This window comes from Planococcus citri, chromosome 1 (genome assembly GCF_950023065.1).
Source record: "Planococcus citri chromosome 1, ihPlaCitr1.1, whole genome shotgun sequence".
Taxonomy (NCBI): Eukaryota; Metazoa; Arthropoda; class Insecta; order Hemiptera; family Pseudococcidae; genus Planococcus; species Planococcus citri.
In genome coordinates, this window is record NC_088677.1 from 80,269,270 (window position 1) to 80,289,678 (window position 20,409).

General features: G+C 35.3%; 3 protein-coding genes across 8 annotated transcripts in view; 2 read left to right on the forward strand and 1 right to left on the reverse strand.

Annotated features, from left to right (window-relative positions):
* Positions 1 to 111: 111 nt before the first annotated feature.
* LOC135836673 (myb-like protein X) lies at positions 112 to 4,101 on the forward strand. The gene is made up of 15 exons (XM_065351649.1): positions 112 to 267; positions 365 to 466; positions 543 to 694; positions 780 to 828; positions 1,051 to 1,159; positions 1,243 to 1,360; positions 1,446 to 1,506; positions 1,585 to 1,734; positions 1,817 to 2,017; positions 2,365 to 2,523; positions 2,596 to 2,880; positions 2,940 to 3,109; positions 3,177 to 3,321; positions 3,402 to 3,452; positions 3,527 to 4,101. The coding sequence occupies exons 2-15, from the start codon at positions 365 to 367 to the stop codon at positions 3,575 to 3,577; spliced, it is 1,803 nt and encodes a 600-aa protein (XP_065207721.1). The 5' UTR covers positions 112 to 267; the 3' UTR covers positions 3,578 to 4,101.
* Positions 1,242 to 4,919, reverse strand: Blos2 (biogenesis of lysosome-related organelles complex 1 subunit 2). Its single transcript, XM_065351723.1, has 4 exons — positions 4,709 to 4,919; positions 4,510 to 4,640; positions 4,320 to 4,431; positions 1,242 to 4,252 (listed from the first exon to the last, which is right to left on the reverse strand). Exons 1-4 carry the CDS (start codon positions 4,770 to 4,772, stop codon positions 4,098 to 4,100), a joined length of 462 nt encoding a protein of 153 aa, XP_065207795.1. The 5' UTR covers positions 4,773 to 4,919; the 3' UTR covers positions 1,242 to 4,097.
* A 559-nt stretch (positions 4,920 to 5,478) lies between these two features.
* Positions 5,479 to 20,409, forward strand: part of Zasp52 (Z band alternatively spliced PDZ-motif protein 52) — a 39,765-nt gene continuing 24,834 nt past the window's right edge. For 2 of the 6 annotated variants that reach the window (XM_065351527.1, XM_065351522.1), the window contains exons 1-2: positions 5,483 to 5,954; positions 19,837 to 19,988. In XM_065351527.1, coding sequence (XP_065207599.1) covers positions 5,847 to 5,954; positions 19,837 to 19,988 — 260 coding nt within the window. In that variant the 5' untranslated portion in view covers positions 5,483 to 5,846. Of the gene's footprint in view, positions 5,955 to 19,836; positions 19,989 to 20,409 lie in introns of all 6 variants that reach the window. The other 4 variants (XR_010557065.1, XM_065351513.1, XM_065351548.1 and 1 more) reach the window with 4 other exon arrangements.

Consider the following 20,409-nt stretch of genomic DNA (forward strand, 5'->3'; position numbering starts at 1 on the left):
CGAGCTCGATCGTTGTCGTACATATTGAAAGGTAATTAGGCAAATGGACCAGCTTCGATTACCTGAACGATAGCGAATTGAATCGAAGCCAAGTATTTTGTCAGTCATCTTTTGTAACAGTTCGATCGTCGATCGTTTCTTTATAAACGTATTTTTTTTTCGAATTTAAAGTTGGTAATTTGAAAAAAAAGTAACTTTTATCGAATAGGCTACGTTTTATCTGAATACTTTCGAATGTGAATCATAGGTACACATCGTATCTGAAAGGTAAGATTAGTAAAACTAATTTTATAATAATTATCAATGCACTGATGTAACCGTAAGGTCATTGTCTAAATGTCGGATGTTTATCAATATTCTCTAGATGACTGAAGAAATCATATTAGTTCGCGATGATCATAAAATACCCTGGGGATTTAGATTGACCGGTGGCAGGGATTTCAATAGCCCTTTGACCGTTGTCAGAGTAAGATATATTTACCTAGTGAACCATTTTTTCCTTTATTGTTTGAAAAGTTTGATTACAATGATCTGTTTTCTAGATAACTGGTCAAAGTATAGCGGAATGTAGAGGATTAAAAGCAGGAGATATTATTACAGAAATTAATGGCCAAAAGACTAATAATCTTTGCCATAACGAAGCTCAACGATATATCGTCGATGGTGGCAATTTCTTGAAATTTATCGTTCTTAGGTATTCGTTTTATGAGATGATTGCATTTTTTCCAAATTTAATTTGATTAAGACGATGAATTATATTTTTTTCATTTGCTCAACAGAGGCAGTAGTCCTGCAATTCCTCAAGCCTTAACTCCTGTTCGAGGAATGGTTGGTAACTAATATACCTACTAACTATATTCTCTCGATACCTAACTACAATCTTCGAAATTTGAACATATACAAAGTTATTAGTTAATGCATACTGAGAATACTTAACGATGAATTGATAAGTTTATCATCTCTCTAGATACAGATAGTTTTATTACAATACATATTAACTGGTGATTAAAATCAAATATTAATGTTTTTCTGCTTCGATTAATTATCTAGACTCCAGTATTACCAGTTTGTAATTTCGAAAAAAAGAAACCTAGTACATCGATCATTTCAGCCGAAAGTGTTTATTCTTTATACGAAGACGATTCGTTTGAATTTCTTGGTAACTCGTTATTAATTACCTAACTATAGATGCTTAAAATAATTCACCAACATTTGTCTAAAATCAATGCCCCTCACACGTAGACCAAGACCAAAGCGAAGACGAATATTCAGAATTTCACGAACCAACCGAAGATGAAATTAACCAGATGTTATTAGAGAATGCTGAAGTCATCGAAGAAAAAGGCAAAAACGTCATCGGGTATATTTCGAAAACATAATCGCAATCGCAATGATATCGTTACTCAATCAATAGGCTTATTTGTTTACCCGAATTATTATTTCAGCGTCAACTTCAAGAGATTTATTCCCAAGTGCGAGTTTATCAAGGATTCGGCTGTCTTTCAAGTGACTATACAAAATGATTTTTATCATATTTAAAAATAGAAATTTATTCATTGACGTTTAAATAACGTTTTTGCGTAGGTCTTACAAGAAGAACAAGTTCATAAAGAACTCTCAGAAAAAGAACAGCTCAAGAAATGTCCGAATAAAAGATTTTCAACTTTTTTAGCCCCTCCGGATAGACCTATTCCGCAGCCTAAGCCTAAACTCAGTCCTGAAATTAAAACCGAAGTAAAATTTGATTTTGTTGATTTGACTGCGAATTAGACTATGCTTTTTATATTTTAATAAAATGAATATTTTACACCTACAGCAGGCTGATCAATCAGAAAATATAACAGAATCTGACGAAAACCGTAGCTCGGAATTAAACGATCAAAATGAACTGACGAACGAAGAAAGTTCTCAAAATGAAACCGAATCTGATGATCGAAACGATAATATCGATGATGAAACTGAAAATGAGACAGTAGAAAATGAAACAACGGGAGATGAATCAAATAGTGCTGACAACGTAAGATACATATTACTCGTTTAAATAATTAAAATTAAAATCAGTTTTAGGTTTTTAAAAAAATGAGGGAAGGGACTTCGAAATATCAAAAGTGAGAGCAGTTTTGAAATGAATTAAAAAAATTCCTCTACGTTTCGAAAATCGTGAGAAATTACTCGTAAAACACCGAATGCACCTACCTAATACTTAGTAGAATTTATCAATTATTTATTTTGCTTGCTTAAACTTATCTCGAATTTATCAATATTTTGCACATTAAAATTTTTTTCATCCCATCAACTTCCTATTTAATTCAAGGTTAATTACTTACACGTGATTAATAGTAATTAAATATTTATTTGCTTCAGGATCTCGTAGAAGGAAATGTACAACTGCCAAAAACTGAATTTGAAGTTCAACTAAACCTCATCAAAAATACACTCAGTTCTCTGGAGCAATTGCCATCTCTAATACAATCCCAATTGGCTGCGATTCAAAATCAAATAACTCAATTGACTCAGTTGAAGGTTCCTAAACGAGATTTAAAATAATTCATCGAACAAATAAATACAAAAATTACATTCGATTTTATCCTACAGGATAACTCTTCCTCTAGTAATGGCCAAGATGAAGAAACCGACTCCAAAAGTGACACTGATATTGCCCAAGAAACTGGCGAAATTGATGAAAATGCCGAACTTCGAGCCGATTACGACGAAAATGCGGAATTCAACGATGATTACGATGAAAACCCCAACGAAATGGGTCAGCAAGACAGCGACGTTCAATTCGAAAACACCGAACCAACGTTGACCGAATCTGAACCTAATGAGAATCATTCTGACGAAGAAACTCGACCAAACAAATCGAAGAAGATTTCAGACGTAGGTTGAATTTAATTAGAAATTATTACTCGAATTTTTCTGATTTTGAAACATTGCAGGAAGAAGAACATCCTAAACGACGACCTGCCTGTCCTCTGACTCCATTACCAAGACCAGTTGTGCTGCCCGGGGGTAGAATCTGGAGAAAACCGAAGGATGCTTATAACGAAGAATTCATAGCTGAAACTTTAATATCGCAGGCAGAAGTATTAGTTGGATCAACTGTTGGGTAAGACATTAGTTTTAATTTGAAATTTGTATCTTGAACATTTAAATCCGAAAGAAAATTATTTTAGGGTGAATTTTCGAAAATACGAACCACCGAAATTTGATCTATCCAATTCGGCTGTTTATAAATTAGTTCATAATATAGAAACTAAAGAAGCTGGTTTACAAAATCGTGACACAATACCTTCGTTACAAGATTACTACCAGTCTCCGGTAAGTTTTAAATTATTTTAATTTTTGCGAAGGAATTTTTTTTTGAAAATAAATCTGTATTTTAAATTTAAAAATTTCAGATAAGCGCTCGACATTTTTACTGCGCTAATTTGGCTAACAGAAGAACTGCTGTGAGTGCTTTAAATTTAAAAATTTATCGACGTATATTTTTAAATAGAAATAATTTTCTGTGGAAATATTACAGATCGAAGAGGAGGACAGCCAAAATGAGAACCAACAAGAGATTTCATCGTGAATTATTAAGGCTCGTTTACACTATGACAGTGCTGTCGTGATAGTGCTTTCATGAAAGTTGTTGATTTTCACGCTTTCATAACAGAGGTGTTTACACACAAAGTACACTTTCATCAACCCTTCATTCTAACCTAGAGAGCTTCTTTTGTCCTTAAATCATAAAATATCACCAGAAATATGAAAATACTGAACTTTTAACTTCATTTCACACTAGCCATAATTATAAAGGTGAGAAAAAAACTCAAAACACCTTCCTCACTTTCACTGTCATGCTCTACTATCATGCATGCATGATAGTGTGACAGTACTGTCACAGTGGGGTGACAGTACATGACAGTGCAATTTATACTGTGAAAGTTGCTGTCATGACAGCACTTTCATGACAGTACTGTCATAGTCTAAACGAGCCTTTATTCACGTAGGTAAAAAAACAAGCGTTATACCAATGATTAAAAATTATACTTAAATATTATTTGTACAAAAATTATACCAAAAAAATACACAATTCGATGAAAAACAACTCAATTAATGGCAGTATTGTACCGTTTTTCTAATATTTTATACCTGTCTTCTAGTTTTTTCGCATACGCGTCCAATTTATAAGCAGCTTCTTCTAGTTTCGATATGTTACTTTGTAATTGAGTTATTATTTCGAGTAAAGGTGATAGTTTCTTATCTATTAACGAGAAAGATTTTAGTATCGGAAATTCGACGAAGAAATTATACTCGTAGGGTAACCTCACATTTATTATTTAAATCTTGAACTTGTTTCGATACTTTGGTGGCGATTTGTCTCATATCCGAGTACTTCGTTGCCGTTATATTATTCATATTCGTGAGTAATTCGTAATCTTCCTGAAAAACATACAGTACAGAGAATTAATATTTCCGGGAACGAAATCTGATACGATGCAGCGATGAAATGACTCATACTTGAGTAGCATTCAGTTCAAGCAGCAAATATTCCGAAGTTTTTTCGAACAGAGCGTTAGCTAAACGACTTAGATTCGGATCATGAGGATCTAAAGGTTCAAAACTACTGGTACTGGTTGATAATGTAGGACCTGCAACGAGAAATTCAAGACTGAAATCATGCTGGAGATGAAAAGTGTGAGTGATGAAGATGGTTCACCTTTTTTGGGAGAGTCTGTGATTTCTTCGGTTGATGGATTGTCTTGATTACTCGCTTCAGCCATAATTTCAATAGTTGTAATTAGGATTTATTACTTGGTAGAGAAGACTTTCGAGCTTTTGATTCGAAACTTTTGAAAAAAGTTCAAATTTTCACGTTTCTTATCAATGTTTTTTTTTGTTATCAGCAAATTTTTGTGACAGTGTTGCTAAAGTAACAATGTCATAATTAATTTCAATTTTTTATTTTTTTATTTTTTTTTATTCGCTCAAAGATTTTCTTGTATTGCAATATTAATTACAATAAAATACACTCACATTGATGTTAAACTATTTCATTAAAAGAAATTTTGTCGAATAATACAAAAAAATCAAAAATTATAAAATGTTTACCAAATTCTCAACGATATTCACATCTGCCTGGATGGCAACACTGCATCACAGAAAACACGTCTGAAAAACGTAAAGCTCTTTAATACAAGTATGGAAATAGATTATACTCTTAAGAAAGTCATAGGATTTTACGTAAGTTTTACGTACTGCGCAGTGCGCGAGCAAGCATCAAATCAGCTGTTCACGTACAACGTTGCACCCCATTGCTTGCTCCACCCACCTCCACCGCGTGACGACACCAACCTGCCATGCGCAGTACGTAATACATACGTAAAATGCTAAGACTTTCTTGAGAGCATAATCTATTTCCATACTTGTATTAAAGAGCTTTAGAAAAACGTAAACAAAAACGGAAACACGATCCGCAAAACGATACTCTGTGATTTCATTCATGTTGTGGCGGGAAACAGACGTGTTCGTTCAGTTTCAGACCGAGTAAAATTTTAAATTTAATTTAGTGTAAGAAGATATGCGCAGAGAATCATTGCAATCAAGTTAAGCGCGCATTTATGTTTGTAAGAAATCAAAAATAGCTTTTCTCAGCGTGGGAGAGTAAACTTAATGGAAATGATAACACTTTTTAAAATGTTTAACGTTAAATGTGTTTTTCTGCAATAAACAAGCGGCGTCCCTGCGATCCTCGATTGTTTGTTTTTTACGCTTGTTCGCTGGTTCGGTTTCGGTGTGTTCGGTGAAAAAGTGCAACTTTTGCGAGAAAGTTTACGTGAAAAAATAACCTTCGATAAATGGCTCAATTGCTCACAATCCGGTTGACGAGGAACGACTCGTCAACGTCGTGGGGTTTTCGTCTTCAAGGTGGAAAAGATTTCGGAACACCGCTTCTAATACAGAAAGTAAGTTGGTCGTTGCTACGATTAAACTAATATATTCGTAATCGTATTTTTAAACCAAGATTTGAATACCCCCAAGGCCCAAATAATCTAAATTTCTGCTCTAAATCATCCCACAACTAATTCAACCCCTTCGAATGGTACGAGTAGGCATCACTGCAGTGTGATATGAAGTGATAACACGTGCAACAGCTTTTCGAATATTTCAAACGATAAATTGTGAATTGATCGATGATCTATTATCGGTGCTGTGCTTGGAAATTCGTCGATAAATTACGTCTTGTTCGCGGAATTTTCTTCATTATTCCTATTGTTTGCCTATCCTGCCCTTGGAGCCGCAGATAAACATTAAAAAAGCGACGATAACATTCTCCTTTTATCACACGTACGAAACTTAGTCGTTATACAGTGAAAGTTTATACTTATTGTTGTATTTTTTTTATCTTCGAAACGGTTACAAATTAACTATTATTTACGACCACGTTCATTTGCATTTTGTAATGGTTTATACTAGAACACGTAACGTACAAAAATAGGCTTAATAAAGCGAGTCTATTTTACTACAAATCCAATGTCTTCGGTCTCGAAATCTGTCCAGCTATTGTTTTCGTATTGTATAAAGATTTCTCGACTTATGAATTGCGAGGACTTTGACCTTGCTGCAGGCATTTTAGTGTTACAGAAGAAGGCCTATGGGGTTCCGTCCATGCACAATTGGTGAAGATAATCTACGCTGAAAATTATACTCGAGACTCTAATTCGATAAGAGGAAGCATATTCCGGAAGCACGAGAAGTATTGCTCATGAGTGGAAAAAGCAACACGAAGTATTAGTCACCCTATAGTTCAAAGTTTCAGCATATTGTTCATTTTGCGAGAAAAAATTTCTACGCGAACAAGAGAAACTAACTAATCCGTTCCGTTGTCATATAACGCAGCACCGCAATAAATTTTTGTTGATTTAATCGTGCCACTGTATGCGTTTCGTATTACATAACCTATAATAAGCTGAATCTACATTCGGTTGAAAACGATGAATAAAGAGATGATCTACGTAATTCGTCGAATCAGTCGTATAAATATTGATGATACAGTCACGTGTACCGGTACTCCTTCCTTGACCAAGATTCACCATCATCACCAGTCGCTCACATTGCTCACAGCCGCAGGCCGCAGAAAAGCCTACCTAACCTATAAATCGATGATGTAATCAGAATCACGTCGACTCGATCCGAATACACATGTACGATCTTGCCCAGAATACGTTTTGTTTACCTGTACGACTTGTATTATGTATACGAATACGACGAGTATACCTCGATGCCAAAAAATCAACGGTGGGTGAGATGACCGGGTCGTTAACTTGGTATATTTTATGGGGAAATTCGAGAAAATATATAGTATGGCGTGCTTTTTCAAAATTATACGAGTATATAAGGTTCGGCTTGGCTCAGCAGCACTTCCTACGCGATGTAAATATTTCAACTTGCGATCATCGTAGTTACATATTACAGCGAAGCTATTTTCATCGAGTAATTTAGGAATGCCAAAATGATTCGCGAGTACGCAAAAAAAGGCTAGGAGGTGGTAAAATAGCATGACTGGTTTGTATAAGGTTGGGAAAATTGCGATGAAATTATTATCTACGGTTGTTGGAGTGTTTTTTTTAAAGGTGGGTGAATTTAATTAGTTGATTGAAAAAATTTCAAAGGGATTTGAAATGATTGAGTGTTGGACGAATTTGTTTTTGATTTAGAAATACTCGTACTTTTGAAATGAATATTTAATAATTTTTTTCAAGTTACGAGTTCGGTTGAGAGTAGGTAAAAGATCTCTGAACTCGGATCGATATATAATTGCTTGTCAATCGGAAATCAATTTTGATAAACTGATCGAGTACCTAAGTATTTGTAAATATAAATTTTTTCACGATGAGGGTTCCTAAATTGAACAAATATTCCCAGTACCTACCTATTCACGATACAGATTATAATATCAAGAATTTTATCTCTTAGACCTTAAGGCTTTTAAATTTGAAAACAACATTAGATTTAAAAATTTTTTGGAGTCATTTTAAAGGTTTCTAAATTAATTGAAAGTGATTCATCTCTGAATGAATTTCTGTATTCACGAATTAGAATTAAAATTTACCTATCCATAATTATTGTTCATTTTAGTTGAGTTGAAAATTTCGATTTTTCGTTGTCTGGTTGGTTACTTTTTCAGAACTTGGTAAAATGTGAAAGAATTTATGCAGACGAATGAAAAATTCGAAGTAATATCCAAATTAGGTACCTGAATCGCAAATTATTTTGAATTTCGAACTTTTTTGGTGATTATTCTTCTCGAGTTGAAAATCAGGTTTCCAATTTAAGGGGTGCATAAAATATTATTGAATTGGTAGCATTAAAAATTTAGATTGAATATTCCAAAAAAAATGAACTGTGAGTTACATCAGCAAAATTTTCTCAAATTTGGTACATATTTTCTCAGTCAAGGGTCAAGTTTAGGAGCTTCAAGCGAAGTTGACCTTGACCAAAATTCGCGTATGTTGCAATTTTTGGAACAATGTGGCTAGACTGTTAAGGGGAAGGGGATATTAGGGGTAAAATTATTACTCAGGACTATTATAAAAGCAGTGTGCGGATACAAATATGACGAAATAAATTCAAAAATTGGGCTTTTGTAGCCAAATTTTTGTAAAAAATGGGGCTATTTGCGGTAGGCCAGACATTTTTATTTATAAGTTTCAGCACGATGGTGATTTTTACATTTTATGATCCGGAGCCTGCTCTAATTGATCAAATGAAGTTAAACTTGGGGAATGGGGTTCTCTTGGAAGCTAAAATTGACCCCTGCAGTGGGAAGAGTCAAGGTTGAAAATTACAGAAAAGTCATTTTTTTGGAGAAGCATAATTCAGCCTTAAATCAATGAAAAGAGTCCAAATTCATACCATTGGTGAGTGCCGCCATTGTGAACAACATATCCAAATTTCAGCTTCCTAGGTCATTCCCACCCCATTTAAGGTGGAAAAAACCTGATTTTGACCCTGTTTTTGACCCCATCCCACTCTTAAAATTGACCTTAGAGGTTCCAATGTCCAGCATACAATAGGATGGTGCCACTTGAGTGTATTTTGCAGGTTTCAACCTTCCAACCCTATTTGACTCCTCTCCAGGGTCAAAAAATGATTTTTTTTGCTATTTTACGTGTTTTTTGACCTTTTAGATAGCCTACAGCGGATCTGTAAATACATAATGTTTAAAAACACTCATCATGTCACCATTTAATTAATTGAATGTTTTTAACAGAAAACATTGCCATCGTGTTTGAAAAGCCTTCAAAGTTTCTGGTACAAAAATTTTTGGTTTTTTTTTTGCAAGTTGAATAACCTGCTTAGTGGGGGGGGGGATGTACCATGCACCTAATATACGATTTCTTTGTAAATGCATGTGCTGGCTAATCTATAAATCAAAAGGACGAGTGCTTACCTAGATTTGCAAATTTTAAAATTTGTTACCGTGATTTCTCAGGGTGCCCAAAGTTGGACCATTATCAAAAAAACCCGCTGCAGTTTTTAATTTAATCAATCTCTTCGAGTTGTGAGATTTTTTGAGGAAGTACATAATTCCATACGTTTTGATTTTTCACACAAGTATAAAAAAATTGTTCCAGAAGTCCAGTCTGGAGAGGGGGAGGGAGGTTAAACAGCCAGAGGTTGAACATGGTCTAGACATCAACACGAATAATAGTTCAAAAGTGCATGATATATCCAAAAGTTGGTTGTTTGTGGGTTTTTTGACCTTGAAAAATATTGTGTTGCCCCTCACGCCTCTAAATTTATTTTAAAGGTTTAAATTTGACATGAATATCTATAAAAAATGTATCTAGGTACCTGTGATGTAGATATATTTTTTTAATTTTAACTTTTCAACCTCTATCAAAAAAGTTTATTTTGTCCTTTTTTTCATAGTTTGTCATCACTGGAGCCCCTCCTTCTACCATCCAATTGATTTAGATGGTTAAACTGTTTGAAAATGGTCTAAAATTTGAATCTGTTTGCATCACAAAGTTGACGGAAATATTTTCTTTTGACGTGATATGTTTTTTGCGGCGAGTTAAAAAAATTGAAAATCATCTATGAGTAACTTTCTGACATTATGTAAGGCTTTTGAAATTTGGAAAAAAATCGATCTTTTTTTTGGAAATTTAAAGGAAAATTTTTTGATGATTTTTTGACTTTTAAAACTTGGGGAAAAAATCGGCGAACTTTTTCTCATGATGTCAGGCTTTTGAAACTTGGGAAGAAAATCGATCGATTTTTTTGAAAATTTAGGGGAAAAATTCACTGATTTTTTTGGCATTATTTCAGACTTTTTTTTAAAATTTGGAAATGTTGAAAGGGCTACCTCTGAAATTTTCAAGATTCATGGATCATACTGCATAATATACCAATTTTTTTCAATTTTGGAGGCCCATAGCTCCACTCTCCTTTGACTTTGAGGTTTCAATTTTTTGTGGCACTTTTTCAAGCAGAGGATAAACCATTCCCACGAGCTTGTTCAATATCAAATCAAAAGTACCCTTATGTTTTTTTTAAAAATCCCCTTTTAATAACTTAATTTACCTACCTGATTATAGGTAGGTACTTCAAGAAAAATAATTAGATTTTTTTCAAGTTTTTTAAAATTTTTAGAAGTTGAAATTCTAGCTACTTACTCCCTTTGAAAGTGAATTCTCGCGTAACACTTTTTGAAGCAAAGAAAAATTGTATTTTTTCTTTGAAATTGAAGACTTCTAGATTGAAATTTTCGTCAAAATGAAATCAGGGGTCCCCAATCCATTTAATGAATTGTTTTCGAAAAATTAAAGGTTCAGTGTAGGTACCTATCTCTACCCATCTACTTGTGTTATTTTTAGGATGGCTCTTATTTTGACGAGAAAATTATTTCATCTATTAAAAAAAAAATTCAATCCTTTGAGCTGTGTTGATTCGTTGCAAAAAATGAAAAAAGAATGATACAATAAACCATCTGGTAAAATTTTATTGAAAACTTCCCATTTTTGTGTCAGAATTCTTCTGATATCGACATACTTTTAAATAAAAACTCTTCCTCAGTCTTCCAAACAACGTTTTATTTCTTGTATAAAGTAGGTACCCAAAATTCAAAAAAAAATTTTAATTTAAAAATAATTGAAGTCTGTGACATTTTTTTAAAAATAAATTTTTTTCAGCTACCTCAAACAATGCTTAGTCTCTTACATGGAGACTTCTAAAGTTGGAAACTTTTTTTATAATGAAAAGAAATCTTGACATTTTTGATCAAAACCCATTTTGAATAATGCTTTGTTTTCAAAAAAAACCTCTCTTGTAATCAAAAAATGAAATAAATTAAAGTAGGTAGGTCAAACCGTTTTCAAAATTTAAATTTTCAATTTGTGTGTTAGAATTCCTCCACATAAGATGACTGCATGTGGCAAACATCCGATTATTTTTCAATTTTTTTGATGCGGTGGGAGGGGGAGAGGGTTCAAGTTCCGAGAAGTCAAAACTATCGAATAGTGCTTTTTTGATGAACATGGATCAGGTTTAAGGATCATAATCATAATGTAGAAAACATGTGAAAAAAATATTTTTTGATTTTTTTCTGAGGGGCAGTGGGGGCTCACATTTTTTATTTTCATGAATTGGGGAGGGGCTCAAAACCATTGAATGGTGCTTTTTTGATGAAGATGGGCCAGATTCAAGAATTATAATACAGAGACGTAAAAATGTTTAAGTAATAATTTTTTTGGAGGGGGGGGGGAGAACAGCTCAAGTTCTACCTTTTTCATCATATGTATGAAGAGTGGGAGGGGGTGTCAAAATTATTGAATTGTGCTTTTCTAATTAATATGAATTAAATTCAATAATTACTGCCTAAAAATGCAAAAAATTTCATTTTTTCTTTTTTTTCTTTTCTGAGAACTTGGGGGCTTAACGAATGGCTTAACGATACTGATTCGATTTCAAGGGGGAGGGGAGGGGAGGGGAGGGAATAAAATTTTCAGGGATTTTCAAAAACAAAATAAAAAGCAACAATTTTGAGTTGGGAGTACCAAAAAAAAAAAATAATAATAACTCAGTCTCGCAATAATAGTGTATTTTTGCTATACTAAATTTTCAGGAGTTCCCAAACATGGACCAAAAAATTGGAATCATAATTTTTTCACTAACTCAACTTCTTTCAAATTCGCTCAAGTGCTCAAATCTCGAATGAAAATCACGTGTACACGTTTCTACCACCTACTGCCTCACATACCGAAAGAATTCACGTGTGTTCATCTTCAGTGGTTCTCAAACTTCATAATTCTAGCAAAAAAACACATCTGCGATACTGAATTTACGAACAATAGTCGTCGATAATTTCAGATAATGCACCGGAAGGGGAAGCGTCGACAAACAGTCGGTATCAATTCAGTTTCATAAATGTTCAGGGGTCCTTAAGCTGCGTCTGCGTGAAAAGTCAAGACGACGAATTGTCTGCGGTTTTTATGCATTAAAAAAATGACTGAATCATCGAAAATCACACCATATTATACGCCTACTCATCGAATGAAACGACACTTCGGATGTGACCAATATTAATTTATACCTGAGACCTGAGACTATATTCGCACCGGTCTTTAACCCTTTTCCATAAGATAACTTGTACCTACCTAGACCTACCTACACAAGTCCAAGAAACCTTACATTTTAATTTTTACCGTATTCTGCGATAAAACGGAAGGAAGTATCGAATGATTCATCGATTTAAAAAAAGTGTAAAAATAAAGAAAACGGAATATTCGCGTATATTTGATCGCATATGCAAAAAAAAAAAAATCGAGTGTAATTACCCGGATGAATGATTGCGCTAAACGGAAACGATCAAGTTGTATGGTGCTATCTATCATGCATTTGCATTTGCATTCATTTTTTTTTTTTTTTAAATAACCGATGCGATAATTTTACAAGCTAAGTACTATTTGATTAATCGAGTAAATTACGTTGTCTGCATGCACCAAGTTCGCAAATAATCATCCTAGATGAAAGCTGATGTCATCGAAATTTGTTCATCTCACCTTCTCCCCGTGTATAAATATTCGTCATTGTAATCAACAATATTTTACGCATGTAGGAGGTTTGTCTGATTCATTACACGAGTAACAGAACTATCGTGCAGCTAAAAAAAATATTTCCGAATGATTTTCGTGATTCGTCGACGACTCGACGACGTCGATTGCTTTGATGTAAAGAATTTCGCATCTGTGTACCTCTCTAACTGGCTATATGTATAAAAAAAAATCTATAATCAGCCAATAAATCACGTACCCAGCTCAGCGTGCATTTAGGGATAAAAAAACAGTGTGCAAAATGTGTTTATTCGTAGATATTAGCTGTGCATATACTCGTATAATCGTAGGAATACATAAGACGCCCAAGATTGCCAAGAAAACGTCATAAAACCAGTAGCATGTGTTAAACGACGATGTTTAGGTGAAGATTAAATTCTCTAATTGATCGAATATTCGAATTCGTTGATTTTGCTGACTCTGAGATGAATTAGCTCGTATAGGTCTCTAGGTACCTACATATCGAGGGGAATATCATACGTGCAAATGTGTAATTACCTAAGCGAATACAAAGCGCCACAAGTATTGTCTTAGATGCTATATTTAGTATGTAAATTTGGGTTATATACACTTACAACAGTCGTGTACCTCCGATGCTGTTGCTGCCACCAGCAGAAGCTACAATGCCAAAAAAACACTGCCAATTTTCTCTTTACCGCTTGCAAATTTACCCTTGATTATCCTTCCTGTTGATTTTATTCGAAGTATGCACCCGTCACTCTTCTATTATGTAAATTATATCGCGTATTTTTTTTTCTCTCTCTCTCTCCTTCTCTCTCTCTATTCGTATCTTTTAATTTTGACCCAATTAGATATTATACTATGCGAATGCCTTCAGACTAGATTTTATTTGTAGTATTTTTCATCGCGAGGTTATTTGCACGATGATCGAAGTGTGTGAGTTTTCAAAGTATACTTGTGCCTATACTTATTCGTAGGAGCGTTCGTGAAATTTTTTTCAAAATAGAATTGGTAATGAAATTGGTTCATTTGACGGGCGAAAAGAAATTGTGTTTTGCTTGTAAAAGCGAGGTTATGAGTATATGGATGAATGTTGTGTCGCGCCTCTTGCGCGTGTGTTGGATTTTTAATGAGTTGATCTTGATACGATGTGACGACGTTTTCAGAGATGAAAGTGTATTTAACTAGCTTCTTTTTTAACTGGCGTCTTTTCGTGTTGCCAAATGCCAAGAGAAGTCGAATGGTGTAGTCTATGCGAATTACAACAAAAATCAGCTGAATGGGGGGGGGGTCCCATATTTTTTGCTGGAAAGTGTTCATAAGTGTCGCCTTTGGCATTACCAACAAAGTCAATCATCCCTTCCCTGGAGCTAATCCATCTGAAGGGGGAAAAATGGGTCCATAATTTCAGTTCTTCGGTAATTGGGCGAGAAATGCGACAACTATAACACTGAAAACAGCTCAAACAGATTTTAATCAGCATCAAATTCCCTACAAAATGTTACCAAACACCACCATCCCTCCCTTATTAACACTTTTTGGAAAATTAATTCAGATTCTTTTGAAAAAATCATCAATTTTTCACATTTCATCTGGAGGTTTATCACATTTTCCAGAGGCGAGACGAAGTGATGTGTTCTGAGGGGCAGGGGGCGGGGTGTGAGACTAGACTGAAATTTTCCCAACTTTTCATCCCGCACCCCCTCCTTTTTTTACCAGTATTTTTCATTCTAATTACCTACTTACTGTGGTCCTTCGGTGGCGTAGTAGGTAGAGCCGCGGACCTCCGTTCACGAGGTACCCGGTTCAAACCCAGCTACAGAGGCAAGCTTGTGCGTGTAATTAAAAAATCTTTCGTGCAATTATCAACATTACACGACAAGTACCGGGGGACTACCAGTTTAGCCGAGCTAACAGATAATGCACGCCATCTGTTAGCAGAATCAAAAAGCTGAAACTGGTTCGAGCGTCTATAGAGGTCAACACTGAGGAGCTCAGGGTCTCTAAACTACCCGGCTAGCTCCAAGGTGCTTGTGTAGATGTCACTAGAAAGCAACGGGAAACTACTAGTGGAAGCTCGAAACAACGTCGATTCCCCAGAATAATCGCAGTGGCAATAGGCATTCGCCTCACCCTGCTAGGGTACCACAAAAATGCGATTTCCAATGTCCTGTAAAGGACAAGGAACCACGACGACGACGACCTACTTACTAATTAGCCATATGTGGTTCGAACAATAATTTTGGAATGTGGAGTTGAAAAGTAAAATATGAATAACTTTAAATGTTCAAAATATGATCCTTTATGTTTAATACTTGATAAACAAGAGCTCTTCATGATAAGATGTTGAAATCCACACGTTGTCCAATTTTGACGAAACTCACCCAAAATGTTGGTTTTGATGTAAAACCATACTAAGTACAGGTAGGCAACCTGCAAGGAAATTACTTTTAGGCCGGTGAGATAATTCAAATAAGAGGAAGTCTGGTCAATTATAGGTCGGTAAAAGAAAAGAGACTTCCTCTTATTTGAATGTAAAACCATCCCAAAAAATTTCCGAGTTGACACCCCCCCCCCCCCCCGGCCATGAAAGTCCTAACACGGCAAAAAATGACAAAAATGATAAGGTTTTTGCGAGAATTTGATTTTTTAAGCATATTGCACTGATTTTTGAGCTCCACAAAAATATATATATTAGAAGTCAGCACAGATATTGAATCCAGTGCAACAGCTGAGCAACAATGGAACGATCTGAAGAAGCATGTTCAAGAGGCATATTCCAGCATCCATTCACAAAATGCCTCAAAACAATGGAAGCACTGGTTCTCTGATGAAACCATAGCAGTAATTGAAGGGCGCAAGAGCACTCCACATAATGCACAATACCAGCAAAAGAAGAAACCACTGACTCATCTGCTCAGTAAACACAGAATTTAAGGCTAGCACACAGATCATTCAACTTTCAAGACAAGATGAAAACCTTTGACTGTATATACATGGACTGCTATCTTCAGTCTCACCAATGAAGCCAGGGCCGGACCCTAGAACATGGAAAATTCAGTGGTATCACTGAGATATCCCATTTTAGTGACCCTGATTCTGGGCTCCTCAATTAATCAGCCAATTTTTTTCTCCCATTTTTTAAAGTGCAGGACACTGAGCATAAAAATTCATTCAGAAATTTTTTAAGCGGCCCAGTTTTTACCTCACTGACCCAAAAATGTCGCGGCTGGCCAAGATTTTCTCCGTAACTCGGTACCTAGTTGGTGGTAGGATCTGTGCCTAGATGAAGCTGAAGTAAGTAATATAGAGATACTAAATCGGGAGCATCAGGTATTTTCAAGTGTGTGCAGGAATCCATGTCATCCTCAAAGCACAGATCAACAAAATCTAGCGCATGCTCAGAGGGAGCCCATGTCCCGATTTAGTACCTCTATTACTTTCGCTTCATTATTCCCTGAAATCTCCTTATGAGATAGCAGTCTATGTATATTTATAGTGAAAAATGAAAACAGCTAGGTAAAAACTGATGCAGAGGAAATTATCACAAAGTGTTGTGAAAATAGAATACTCACAAAAATTTATACAGCAAGGATAGTGCTCATGCCTGGCAGCAATGGTCCATGCGTGCACATGGCAGTGATCCACTGGACAACAACATCAAAGAAAGGGAACCTCCAATATAATTCTATACAAAGAGGTTGCAAAAGCTTTGGACTATCTGAAGAACAATAAAGCTCCTGGCCCTGACAACATACCTACCAGAGCTGAAAATGGTTACGCTAACTGCTTATCAGTATCTGGTTAAAATACCAGGTAAACCCGCTAGTGGATGTATCGAGTTGATTCGGGTACAGATAGTAGCTTATAGCGAGCACAACCCAATTGTTTTCACACCTTGGTCTGCGCACGCACCCCAAAATCTGATGATGCGTAAGTGGAAGGAGTTATGCTTCAATACCTGTCGTTCGTATGTGTGATTGACATCTGACTCGCTACGCATACAACATGCTACTAGTTGCAATGTGAACTGGTGTGACATTTTTTCAACTTGATACCAGCTACTGACAAGTAGCGAGAATTTACAGTACAGGTACAGTAGTTACCCACTGTTAGCAAATCCCATTTTCAGCTCTAATACCTACCAAAGTCTTCAAAACTGGAAGTATCAAAGTCACTCAAGGAACTCATCTCATCTGAAACCGCATGTGGCAAACTAGAGAGTAGCCAGATGATTGGGGCCTAGTCAACTTATGAACTTACATAACTTTGTACAAAAAAAGCTCATGAGAGAACTGTGAGAATTATCACACCATATTGCTGATCTCACACGCAAGCAAGGTGCTTCTGAAGATCATCTATGATCGTTTGTATCCACTCATGCAGTCTCAAATCCCTCAAGAACAGGCCAGATTTACCTAAGGAAGATGCACAAAAGAACAAATCCTCAACATCAGAATGCTCATTGAGAAAGCTTGCAAGTACATACAATGTTCTGGCAGTGTTATGCTTCATGAACTACATACAAAAAAGTATTCTATTGTGTTCAGTAGCAGAAGTTATGGCAGATCCTGCTGGAGATGGTTGCTCCAATCCAAAGCATCTAGTGTGGCTGATCAAACAACTGTGGGGGAAGGGATCAGCTAATGTCTGCACCAACAGGACAATGATGACTTTAAGGTGCAAGTAACTAAATTTCTGAAAAAATTTCACAGGGGGCCCGCTCTTCGGTTTTTCTACAAAATTTTTGAAATTTCTAATCCCCCCCCCCTTCTCCAACTTCTCTAAATATGAAAAAAAAATCACTTACCCACCTGCCTTGTGACTATTTTATATATAAGTTTTATCATTTTTGGATCATCCCCTCTGGCGAATGAAAATTTTGAATTTTGAGCATGTAGGGGCATATGGTTTTGCATTAAAACTATGGATTTCACTATCTTATCCCTAAAAGGCTCTTTGTATTGTTCTATTGCAGCGTTGGTACTTGGTACTTTTTTATACTTTTTTTTTTTTTTTTTTTTTTTTTAGCTTTTTGGTCTTCAAAAGTCAAATTCAAAAAGAGAATAAAAGGTTTTCTATTTTGACCAAGAGAAGGGAGGGTGAAAGATTCAGAAAATTTACGATTTGTGTGGTAAAAAAAAAAAAATCATTCATTTAAAAAAGTTCTAACACAGAAATGGGAAATTTTCAAACAAATGTTACTAACTTTGATTTGTTCGAATTTTCTCAATCTTTTCAAAACAAGGGGTGCGCCATACATGAGACGTGACGCTCTATCTTGAAAGAGAGATTAACTCATGTGGAGAAATTTTAACACTGAAATTGAATATTTTTGGATAAGTTGATTTTGTTTCCTTTTCCTTTTCTTTTGATTTTTTCTACGAGTGGAGAAGAGCTTCTCAGCACAACTGAATTTCAAGTTGAAAAGGCATAATTTTAAGGAATTTTTTCATTAAACAGCAGTTTTGGATGAGGCAGCAAAGAAAGATTGCTTAAAAAATTCGACAGGTGATAAGAGCCGGTTTCTAAATGAATATCTCAAGCGCATTTCGAATCAGATCTATTCAAATAGGTCTACTCGTATGTCCTGATACGGTCAGGTTGACATTTTTCTTCCGGAAAAAAATGAATTTGTTTGTGGGGAATAAGGTTTTAGTCCAATTGGGGAAAAAATTTGGCTCATTGGAAGAGCATATACCCCACACCTCGGAGCCAAATTCTGAGCTACCTTTTATGTTAATTTGTCGATTTTTGAAAATTTCACAAATTGAATCTCGTGGTGAAAATCTAAAAATCAATTCCTGCGCCAAAATCGGTCACTATAGAATCGATTGTGGTTATTTTTGAGTCGATCTGAAACCTCGAGCAAAAATTTGATTTTCTGAAGTAATTTCAAAAATCATTCCAGAAGGTGTTGTACCTTATCAGTTAATTTTTGACCTTGAAAAATGTCTGTTTCACGAATCATTCAATACATGGCAAATGAGAAACGATCGTGTCCTAAATTTTTTAGAGCTGGCAACGGAGAGAAGAGGAAATTGAACTTGGATTTTCTCAACCTCTCTCCCCCTTCCTTCCAGATTTCATAAACATTTGCGACTATTTTTGTTACTCTTCCAATATTGCAATTAGGCAAGAGACTCTCATACGAAATTGTTCGTGGAAATGTGATTTACGTACAAATAAAAAGTACTCTTGATAAATTTATATTTTTGATTTTTGATGGTCAAGATCTTACGTAGGTATTTTCATTTAATGCGTGTGCTTTTCAGAATTGAGTCTAGGAAAAACGCAGTTCATGAATTGCTAATTTTTTTCCATTAAATACGTTAAAATTTAGGTCATAAATGATAAAATACCGGAATACTTCATCAAAGCAATTTTTAGTGCGGTGTGTTGGAATTTTTCAGCCCTTCGGTACATTTTTGGGTGGGGGGGGGGGGAGAGTAAGCAATTTACGAGTTATATTTTCTACTTTGTTCTTTGAATTATTTTAGTCTAGATTTCGTTAAAACTACTTTTCCCGCAGTTTTTCTAATCAGCCAAATTTACTTACTAGTTTGTAGGTATACCTATTACCTATACCTATACCTGTACTTTGTGACCCACACCGTTATACGTAGATAATTACACCGCATATATTAATAAAAAAAAACTCATCGTACGACCTTGAAATAACGCTACATAATCTCTAAAGCACCCATTCGCGTGCATATATTATGTATGTACCTGTGTAAATAATAAATCGTGCTCTTTTTTTAATCAGGTGAATATCGGAAGTTTAGCGGAAAAAGCTGGTCTTCAAGTAGGCGACGCCGTTATCCGCGTTAATGGCAAAGAAGTTGCTGACGTTAGACATAAAGATGCCCAAGACGTCATTGTTCGAGCCGGCAACCTTGTCGAATTTACAATACAACGGTGAGTTCACATACATAATATGAATTTTTTTTAAACATTCGCTTTTCTTCAAAGGCCAACTTACCAAAAAAATCGAAAGTGTCATCGTACGTCTAATTTTAGAGAGAGACGAACCGAATTGAACGGAAATCCTTGACTTTGCCAGTTGAGTGCTCATTGAGAGTACATACAACTATACAGCTATTAAGAGTTTGTACGTAAAGTTCACGTAAAATTTACAAAATTTTGGCAGCTTCTTTAACGAGCATCGTGCTCGTCGTTCCAGTTCACGTAGAAACGATAAACGAATAATGGATGTGTTACGCGAAATTAATCTTTTTTTTCCAAAGAATGAATTTTGTGAATCGGTAGATAGGATAGGCAGGTATTTAGTCGAGTTTGTAGGGATAATTTTCTTATCTTGATGCGGTTTTAATGAGTG